Below are 10439 nucleotides of genomic sequence, written 5' to 3'. Positions count from 1 at the left end.
GGAGATGGATGTATTGAATGTGAATGTCAAGAGAATTGGTATACAAATAAAAGAGCAGATTGTTCAAGAATTCCATCAATAATAAGAAAGGTATTATATTTAATAATAGGACTTATAACATATATTATTTTATATTGTATACTCTTTATTGTTGTTTTATACTTACATATTGGTATAACAAAAAAAATACAACAAGAAGAAGAAGAAAATAAAAATCAAATATTATTTGAAAATATAATAATTCCATTTGATGAAAAAAATTCTCAATATATTGACATACAACAAAATAATCCATATTTCGCATTTTCTACAACTTTAATAGATTTTGATGGTAAAAAATTAGAAATAGAAGAAATAGAGTCATTTGATATTCAAATTAAAAATAATTGGAAAGACCCTCTTCATTTTTCTTTTCATTCAGGGGATTATCAAAAATATGAAATTGCATGTCAACCAGTTGTTGAAACTATTAAACCATTTGAAAGTATTACAATATCAATTTCTATAAGAATGAAATGTACTACAATATTAAATGAAAAAATTCCAATTACAATTAAATTTAAACCAATGAATGATATTATTAAAGACATTAAAAAACATAACCATTTATTACTTGAAAATAATTTAATTGTAAATCAACTTAATAATTCTTCTACAAATTCTTTAAGTTCATCAGAAGATGATTTAGTAAATCATTTAACAAAATTTAATACAAATTATTCTACTAATGAAAAACAATTAAGTTCAATTAAAAATAATAAGAAAATTGAAAAGTTTTATAGTTATTTAAATCTTCAAGTTGAATCAGCATTATCTACAAAATTAGATATTGAAGAAATTCATTTACAACATCAACCTATTGGTGGTGGTACATTTGGTATTGTTTATCGTGCTGAATGGAGAGGAGTTGATGTTGCAATTAAAGTAATGAAAACTGATTTAATTGGAATAGAAGAATTAATGCCTAATTTCATTCAAGAAGCAGAAATGCTTGAAAGAATTAGAAGTCCATATATTATTAATTTCATTGGAAGTGTAATAACTGTTGATACATTATGTCTTGTAACAGAATTTTGTCCATCAGGATCATTAAGAAAATATATTAAAATGAATTATACAAGTGATTTTTTAAAAGTTAGATTTTGTCAAGATATAGCACGTGGTATGGAATATTTACATGAAAATGATATTCTTCATCGTGACTTAAAAACTGATAATGTTTTAGTTTATTCTATTAATCCATATGATCAAGTTACATCAAAAGTTACTGATTTTGGTACTTCTCGTTCATTTATTGAATCATCAGGCAAAATAGAATTACAAAACATTGGTACTCCAATGTATATGGCACCAGAAATTACTAAAAAAAATTTTGTTACATTAAAATCAGATGTTTATTCATTTGCTATATGTATGTTAGAAATTTGGTTAGGACAAGATCCATATGATTCAACAGAATTTCCAAATTGTGAATCAATTTTAAGATTTGTTGGAACAGGAAATAGACTTAGTATTGATGATAATTGTTTTTTTAAAGATATAATAGAAAAGGCATGGGACCAAATTCCTGAACATAGACCTACATTTAAAGATATTAATATTTTATTGGAATTTTTATTAAGAAAAATTCAACCAAAAACTCCTACTCCTCAAATAATAAATGGAATGATAACACAAAATGATTGTATTCCTCCTCCAGATTATTAAAAATTAATTTATTTTATGTATTTAATTCTTCATTTTTAAGAATAAATAAAATAAAAGTGTAAAATTATTCAGATGGTGCTTCAAGACTGTTTTTAATTTCTTCTGCCATTCTATACTTTTCAGCAAAAGACATAGATGCCACAGAAGCTCCTCTATCTTTCCATCTTCCTATAAATAGAATTAGTATAAATAATAAATAAATAATAAAAATATTAAGAAATAAACTATTTAACAAACGAGTTTTCATAGAACCTGCATTGAAAGTATTAAATTTATTTTGAATCAAATTTCTAGCCATTTCAGCTTTTTCCATTGCAGCTGTTTTAGCTCTTGCTTCGAATTGTTGTTGTTTAATTTTTTCTTTTTCAATAGCATTACTTAAATATTCATACCATTTTTCTTTTTCTTCAATACTAATAAATGAAAATATAAATTTCTGTTTAGAAATCATAAGAACAAGACACATTTCTACTTGAATTCCTTTTGCTTCAATTTCATTTTCTTTTACTTCAGCAAAAGACATATCAAGTAATTTTAGTGTATTGTTAAAACTTAATTTCTTCTTTTGAGTTTTAGTAAACACTCCTTTTTCAATATATTCACAAACCATTAATAAATCATTAAATAAAATTAATGCCATTGGTTTAGCATTTTTCTTTTTAATTTCTAATGCTTTTCCTTCAGCAAGTAATTCTCTAGAACCATTATTAATTTTAAAATCTTCAGGAAGGTTAGTAATACTCATTTGATATTCTTTCATTTTCTCAAACATCTCTCTTTTCTTTGTATTATTATTTACAGTGATAGTAACTTCAGTAATAAGTTTTAATGCTTGTTTAACATTTTCATGATCAGGATGACATGCAGGAGTATATTTAAGAAGATCTGCTAAAAGAAGTTTATAACGAGGAAGTCGTTGAACTGGAGTAATCAAAAATGCTGAAATTTTAAACTTTTTATATTGAGGAGAAGCATTCTCAAAAACTTGTTTTGAATACCAAGAAATAAAAGGATGATGTTCTGCTTCCATTTGACGAATAAGAATATCAGATTCATGATAATTCATACAATAATCTGCATACATTTTAAATAAAGGTCCCATTTGATTAAAGATTTGACCAATTAAGACATTTGCATAATCTTGACATTCAAAACTCTTAATTAACTTTAAGAATTGTTCATTAACTGAATATATTGTTGTAATATCACTAAAAATTAATTTAATTTGTTCTGAACTTAAAATTGATTCTTTCTTAATTGGATTAAGTACAAATTTAATTACAGTATTTAATTGTTCTATATAACTTTCTTCTGTTGAAATAATTTCTTTAATTGTATTAGCTCGTTTATTCATTTGTGTATTAATTCTTTCTCTTCCTAATTTTCTAGCTGCTCGTGTAATAATAGTTGAAGCTAATTCTTTCTTCATTTTTTCTTTTATTGAAATCCATTCTTCTTCTTTTTCTTTTTTTTCAATAAATTCTGTTGGTGAAATATCAGTGGCTAAAAAGAATGCTTGTTTTTTATTAATTTTATTATACATTAAGAATTGTGCAAACATTAATGCTGTCCAATTTCTGTAATCCATTAAATATTTGTATTGAATCCTTTCTAGTCGTTTCTTATTTTCTTCTTTTTTTTCTCCTTTTTTTTCTTTCATTGTTCGTTCATTAATCGCTCCTTGTATTTTCTTTTTTTGCTCTTCACTCAATTTTAAATCAAATTCATCAAAATGTTTTGCTATGGCTATTAAATCATTCACAGTAGAAACGGCAATCTCTTCTTTAGTCAATTCTAAAACAACTTGTTCATATTCTTCTCCTTCAAATATTCCCATTAAAAACTTCGCTAAATTGTTCGTTTCCATCACCAAATCTATCAACTGAAATCTTAAAATTTCTTTACTTGAAAATAAAAATTTTTAAAATTAAAAAAAAAATGATTTAAAGTAAAAAATTTAAAAAAATAGGTGCAAACCATTCAAAACAAAATAATTAAATTGGATAGTAAAAATATAGTTTTTTATCTTCTTAAACAAAAAGAAAGAACGAAATCGATGATTCAAGAAATAGAAATCTTAAAAAAAAAAGAAATCAAAAAGAGTGATGACAATAGTCACTTCCTCAAAGATATGGAAACAACCAGAAATGTATAATCATGAGAAAGATAATGACATCAATGAATCAGTGACGAAAAAATTAACAACAGGTTTTATTCATAATTATCAAAAATGCAATCCTCAGATTGATTTTAATACTTTTATCGTTCGTCGTATCTTAACAATTCCAAGTACTCCATTACCAAATAACCAAGATGATAATGAGTGTTATAACTTAATTGTTAGAGTAGATGATATTTTAGGTGCTGATTTTTCTACCTCGTTTGTTTTTCATCAAATAAATTCACTAACTTATTAAAATTAATATTCTAGAGAATTAAATGGATTAAAAAAAAATAGTCAATATCGAGTTATTGGATTATTAGGTCAAGGTTCTTTTGGTGAAGTATTTAGGTGTTTAGATTTACAAACTAATCAATTAGTTGCAGTAAAAGTTTTAAAAAACCAACTAGTTTATTTAAGACAAGGAATGTTAGAATTAGCAATATTAACATTATTAAATGGGTATTATGACCCAATTGGAGAATTTCATACAATAAGAATGATGGATCATTTTATGTTTAAAAGTCATTTATGTATTGTTTGTGAATTATTATCAATTAATCTATATGATGCATTAAAAATGAATGATTATAAAGGACTTCCATATAATTTCAATCAATCAGTTTGTAAACAATTAGTTTGTTCTCTTCAATTGTTAAGAGAAAATGGAATAATTCATTGTGACATTAAACCAGAGAATATCATGTTATTAGCTTCATCGTCAAAAATTCGTTTAATAGATTTTGGTTCAGCATGTTTCCAAGATAGTCCATTATATACTTATATTCAATCTCGCCATTATCGTTCTCCAGAAATTATTATTGGATTACCATATTCACCAGCAATAGATATGTGGTCATTTGGTTGTGTTGTTGCTGAATTATTTCTTGGGATTCCTTTATTTGCTGGAAGTAGTGAACATAATCAATTAAGTAAAATCATCCAATTAATTGGAATGCCAAGTACAACATTATTAAAAAAAGGAAGTCGAACTGATGAATTTTTTTGGAGAAGAAGACCATCACCAAAAATTGTTCAACACGAAAATGGTGAAGTAAGTGCTGTAGAGACATGTGAAGATGAATATTTTGTATTGAAGACACGATACGAATATGAAAAATCTATGAATACACACATTACAGCAAACAAAAATTATTTCAGTGAAAGTACCTTAGAAGGAGTTATTAAAAGTTGCATGAATGATATTGAAATGAACGAAGAAGAAGCAGATGTGTTGATTGATTTTTTGAAAAAAATCTTTGTATATGATCCAAATGAACGAATGACTCCAACAGAAGCATTAAACCATCCATTTATTAAGAGTATTGATAGAAATAATCCTATAAAAGAAATGAAAGAAATAAAAGAAATAGAACGTATTCGGTGTGTTAAATTAACTGGAGAAGAGGCAAAAGAAATAGTATTTCCTAATAAACATGATAATATAGAAATTTATAATGCAGAAAATTATTATCGAACTTATGTAACTGCATTACAACATGGAATTGTTTTAAATATATTAGACCCCAACCCATTCTCATTACCTACATTAGCAGTATTTCATCCACAACTTGGGTTTGCTATTTTACTTCATAAAAATAATGTTAGTAAAAATGAAGGTGAATTTGTTCCATTACCATTTAATAAATCAAAACGTGTTACTGTTGAACAAAAAGAAGAAAAAACACCTATAATGACATTTTTCGATGGAAGTACGGTTGTTACTGCAACTCCTGTTTATAATGAACAAATGATGTCATTGTATGAACAAGCTCAAAAATCAACTGATGACTATATGTTAACTTATAATTTTGACAGTATGTATAATTAAAATATAAGTGTTTATATTCTTACTTAACCAGTTTCATGCTTTTATCTATTTTCTTATTATTTCTTTTTTTTCTTCATTTTTATTCTTATTGCCTATATATAATGCTATTTATTAACCTTTATTCTTTTTATTTATCTGTTTTAGTTTGGTTCTTTTGTTTACTCTCTTTCTAATTAAATACTTTTAATTTTAATTATTTTATGTTTAATCCATTTTTGAATGATTCTGAGCGTAGTATAACCTTTCTTGTGGTTTTAGAAGTATTTTGTGGTTCAGAGAAAAGAAAAAATTATTTAATTAACAAAAATTAATGAATAGGCAGAGAGTTTTTAAACAACAAACGAACTACATTAGAGAGTTTTTTTTTTCTGGAGCGTAGTCTTTGAAAGTTATTAATCTAACCAAGAGAAACTAGACAAGTTTATTTTATTATTTATGATGGTTTTATTTTAGATGAAGAAAATTATAAAAGGTTATCTAAAATAATTCTAAAAAGAAATGGTTATCCAAATAGAAAATAAACTAATAACAAATAGTTTATTTTTTGTATAAAAAACACAAAAATCTTTAAAAATAATATGAATATCATAAAATTACTTGAACAACAAATTGGGAACTATGTTAAACATTTTCAAGAGAAAAGGATTAGACAAGTAGGTACTAAATTTGTACAAAAAAGAAGAATTGGAGATGGTGCAGGTGGATGTGATTCATGTGGGTTTATAAGTGATGGTGTTTTTTATGGAAAAGGAAAACAATTGTCTATTATTGATAATGGAAGAGTTGAACAATATGAAGTTGGAAGTAGTGTTAGACAATGTATCAAAACTGATGATGGGGTTGTTGTTGTATTAAATGAAAGAATTGAATTTAAAGGAATTTTTGAATATACTATTGATGGATTATTTGAATGCATTGCCACAGATGGGATGGTTATTCTTGTTGGAAATGTTAAAGGATTGTTTTGTTTCAATAGGAATAATCATAGTCTTGATATTGTTCGTTATGGGCATTATTTAAGTGTTGTTGTTGACAAAAGTAGAAGGAAGGTTTTTGGGTTAAAAGAACGATGTGTTGATATCTTTAATATTAAAGAAATGGTAGTTTTATTTGAAAGGAGTATTTCATTACCACAAATTGGGTTAAGTGTAAATTATGCAGAATACCCAATGTTGTTTGGGGTTACATTGGACAATGGGGAACGAAGAGTTTATTTTGATAATGGATCAAATGATAGTATTACTTTTTACCAAATGGTTGATTACCCTAATAGTTCATGGTGTTTTGGGTTATGTTCATTACAATATACTATAGAAGATGATAAATTTGCTATTTCTATTGGAAATATGGGAATTAAAGAAGGTCAAATCATTGAAGAAGTAGATCCTACAATAAAATTAAATCAACCTGTTGATGTACAATGTCAAATTAAAAAAAATTTTATTGGAAATGAAATTATCTTAAAAGTAATTACAATTAATGAAATTGTAGAGTTAACTTGGACTTGTCCATCACTATTTTTACCACAACAATACTTATCATATTTAACCACACAACAACCTATTCAAAATGAAGTTATTACTCTTTTTAATTCTGAGGTTAATATAATTCAAACAACAATAAATTTATTATTTCATGTTCTTCCAAACCTTCATTTATCAATGAATGTTCTTATTAATTATACACCAGAAGATATTAAAAGAATATATGAAACTTTAGAAATTATATCAAATGTATTAAACTTATACGAAAGTGATTCTATTGTAATACAAGAAATGAGTAAACAAAAACTAATACAATTAAAACAAGAATTGATATCATTTATTCAAAGAATGTCTGAAGCACTTCATTTAATTTCTAATTATTCATTACTTGTAGATCCTCGTTTATTACAACAAGATGTCATGGAAATAACATTAGATAAAGTGATAACAGATTCAAGTTCAATTGAAAAAATACAAGAAATGAACAATAATATTATGTCAACAACAAATAACTTCAAATTAATACCTTCATTTTCATCTTGTGGTATTTATTTTAATTTAATTAAATGTATTGAAAATGAATTTGAATATCTATCTAATTTGTCTTGGAATGTTCAAAAAAAAATTTTTATCGAACTTATTCAATTATCGGATGAAATTGGTAAATTAATCATTCATCTCCTTATCCAAAATAACAAGATTCAAGAATGTTCATCAATCATTCGTTGTTGTGATAACAATGAATTGTCTGAGTATATGAATAAAGAAGTATTAAATTGTTCATATAACTCGTTCTGGAATTTTTATAAAGTCCCAGTACAACAACTACAATATCAAATACCTATTAACAATGTACAACAATTACAAAATAATATCAATGAACTTGGAAATGAAAAAAATGAAATGAATTTACATGAAAGAGAAAGACTTGTATTTGAATATTTATTCCAACTACAAGAACTTAAGAGCCAAATTAAAAATAATAAGCTTTGGACAGAACTACAACAATCTTTAATAGAAATAGGTAATAGAATTTCACTACAAAAAGAATTAATAAAAGCTGGTGTAATTGATGAATCATCAAGTAAATATTTGATGTCTTCAACATATCTTAATTACATCAAAAACCATAAATAAGTTCTACTTGATTTCTTTCATTTATGTTTCATGTTATTTCAAAGTTAGTCTATAAAGAAAAAAAACAAACAACTTCCTTATGTAAAACTCTTTTGAAACAATTTGACTAATAGATTCTGATTATAATTTTTTTTCTTGAACTATTCTATCAATGAGACTTTCAAATTTTATAAAATTATGATAATAGGTTTAAAAGAATATTATAAGCCATTGAATTGAATTAAATTTAACAATACTTTTATAACATGAGACAGTTGAAATAAAATTAATGAACAGTACAAACCAATAATAAATTACTCTTTACCTATCTCTCTTCTTATCATTTAAAAATAAAAAACTAAACTAAGGAATTATTCAATTAAAAAAAGAAGAAAAGAACAACAATAATCATAGCAATAAAAGTACTAACAGATCCATCAGTAATACACTCATCTTCACATTGATATATTGAATATATTACCTGTTTGTCTTTATCTAATGGAACTAAAATCGGTGAACATACTCCACATTTGTTCATACTTTTTCCAAAGTTTGCCTCTTGAGTACAATTCTTATCAAGGAAATAGAATGTACCATAATAACCAACTTTAGTTTGTGTTTTATAATAGAAATTAGTTTGAGAATGTTGATGACATTCAACGTTTTTTGGGATATTACACATATATGAAACTACTTCAGAAACTTTAATGGTACAGCTATCATCATCATATTCATTATTAGTTGTAAGGCTACATTCAGTTTTCATATTATCTGGTTCCTCATTGTAAAGATAGTATCTATTAGCATTACTCGTCTTAATATCTTTTTTTGCAGTAACTGGGAAATCTTCAGGTTGGATAGTTTCATCACTACAATCTTTTACAAGATAAGTATATTGTTCAATCTTTGCAGCACTAGAGTCTGTTGCAGCTACATAAACATACTTCACAGATGTTGATATACTGATTTTATAACATTTTTTATCTTCATAGACATCAACAACTGATAATTTACCATTAGCATAAGAAACACTATAAATATTTTCTGCTTTAGTAAAAGAAATTATAAAGGCTACGAATAAAATGAACATTAGGATGAATAAAATGTTTTACAGTTCTAATATATATAACATCCACGTAAAATCGAATTTCATCTTGGATAGAAAAGATATACAAAAGTGTCCACTCAATCTTAACTTATATTTATCTAGTTAATTTGTCAAAAGTCTACGTGAATATTTTCTTCTTTAATTCTTATTGGTTTTCAAAGCCATAATTCCATAAAATGTATAACAACTTTTTATTAATTTCACGACAAAAACTTTGAGAATAAACGAATAAATATAGAATCTATTTTAACTAAGCCGCCGTGAGAAACAATAAATTGAAGTAAAATTGCAAAAGACTGAAAATATAACACATTCACAGACTAAAAAGTCATGACTAATTATTAATATAAATATAATTCTTTATGAAAGAGAAATCACCACTCAAAATGAACTATTTAAACTCCTTGAAATAATCTTAAAACATTAAAATGATTGTCTTATTGCTTGTATTTATTACATGGGTTTCTGCTAAAAACTTTTACCAATACACATATGATCAAAAAGATAAGAAAACAATTGTTGGTTATTCAATTTACGAAACTGATAAATGTTATAGAGTCTCTCTAAGTAGTTATGAACAAATTTCACAAAAAAATGGAGAAACAACTGCTGAACAAGGAAAGTACTTCTTTAATACTTTCAAAGATAAAAATTGTAAACAACTAGATGAAGAGCAAAGTGATAGCGCTCAACAATATACTATTGAACAATTAAAAACCTATAATATTTTTGAAGCAGCACCTGGTGATACTAACAAATGCCAAGAAATTACTGTTGAACAATTTGGTGATAAAGAATGTACTGAACCAATTCCTGCTACCAAACAATTTGTTTGTAATACTCCTGCTGTTGTTAGTTCTTGTGTTGCTTTCGGTAAGTTCTATACAAAAACATCTACTGTTCATGGGTATCAAGGTACATTCTATTATTCTGATCCTGATTGTAAAATATTCACTGGTCTTATTACTGATCAAAGAAAATGTGGTGTTTGTACTGCCTCATCACCAAGTAAAGAAGAAATAATTTATAACA

The 10439-nt window shown here is 25.5% G+C and overlaps 7 protein-coding genes across 7 annotated transcripts in view; 5 read left to right on the top strand and 2 right to left on the bottom strand.

Moving 5' to 3' along the window:
* Window positions 1–82, top strand: part of ENU1_187420 (protein tyrosine kinase domain containing protein) — a gene marked incomplete at both ends in the record, with an annotated part of 1830 nt that extends 1748 nt beyond the window's left edge. Inside the window, one exon of the mRNA XM_008861687.1 lies at window positions 1–82. This exon is cut by the window's left edge and continues 1748 nt beyond it. Coding sequence (XP_008859909.1) covers window positions 1–82 — 82 coding nt within the window.
* A 428-nt stretch (window positions 83–510) lies between these two features.
* ENU1_187410 (protein tyrosine kinase domain containing protein) lies at window positions 511–1707 on the top strand (the record flags this gene model as incomplete). Its single annotated transcript, XM_008861686.1, has 1 exon — window positions 511–1707. The coding sequence occupies one exon, from the start codon at window positions 511–513 to the stop codon at window positions 1705–1707; it is 1197 nt and encodes a 398-aa protein (XP_008859908.1).
* A 64-nt stretch (window positions 1708–1771) lies between these two features.
* Window positions 1772–3574, bottom strand: ENU1_187400 (Rho guanine nucleotide exchange factor, putative; the record flags this gene model as incomplete). The annotated part of the gene is made up of 1 exon (XM_008861685.1): window positions 1772–3574. The coding sequence occupies one exon, from the start codon at window positions 3572–3574 to the stop codon at window positions 1772–1774; it is 1803 nt and encodes a 600-aa protein (XP_008859907.1).
* Window positions 3575–3812: 238 nt separating this feature from the next.
* On the top strand, window positions 3813–5699 carry ENU1_187390 (protein kinase domain containing protein; the record flags this gene model as incomplete). The annotated part of the gene is made up of 2 exons (XM_008861684.1): window positions 3813–4087; window positions 4166–5699. The coding sequence occupies 2 exons, from the start codon at window positions 3813–3815 to the stop codon at window positions 5697–5699; spliced, it is 1809 nt and encodes a 602-aa protein (XP_008859906.1).
* A 578-nt stretch (window positions 5700–6277) lies between these two features.
* Window positions 6278–8320, top strand: ENU1_187380 (hypothetical protein; the record flags this gene model as incomplete). The annotated part of the gene is made up of 1 exon (XM_008861683.1): window positions 6278–8320. One exon carries the CDS (start codon window positions 6278–6280, stop codon window positions 8318–8320), a length of 2043 nt encoding a protein of 680 aa, XP_008859905.1.
* A 358-nt stretch (window positions 8321–8678) lies between these two features.
* On the bottom strand, window positions 8679–9389 carry ENU1_187370 (hypothetical protein; the record flags this gene model as incomplete). The annotated part of the gene is made up of 1 exon (XM_008861682.1): window positions 8679–9389. The coding sequence occupies one exon, from the start codon at window positions 9387–9389 to the stop codon at window positions 8679–8681; it is 711 nt and encodes a 236-aa protein (XP_008859904.1).
* Window positions 9390–9835: 446 nt separating this feature from the next.
* Window positions 9836–10415, top strand: ENU1_187360 (hypothetical protein; the record flags this gene model as incomplete). The annotated part of the gene is made up of 1 exon (XM_008861681.1): window positions 9836–10415. A coding segment is annotated over one exon (580 nt), but the record flags the coding sequence as incomplete, so codon positions are not given.
* Window positions 10416–10439: the final 24 nt, after the last annotated feature.

The sequence above is a fragment of the Entamoeba nuttalli genome, assembly GCF_000257125.1.
Source record: "Entamoeba nuttalli P19 unplaced genomic scaffold asmbl_8588, whole genome shotgun sequence".
NCBI classification, from domain to species: Eukaryota; Evosea; order Mastigamoebida; family Endamoebidae; genus Entamoeba; species Entamoeba nuttalli.
This window is presented reverse-complemented; position numbering and strand designations above follow the sequence as displayed.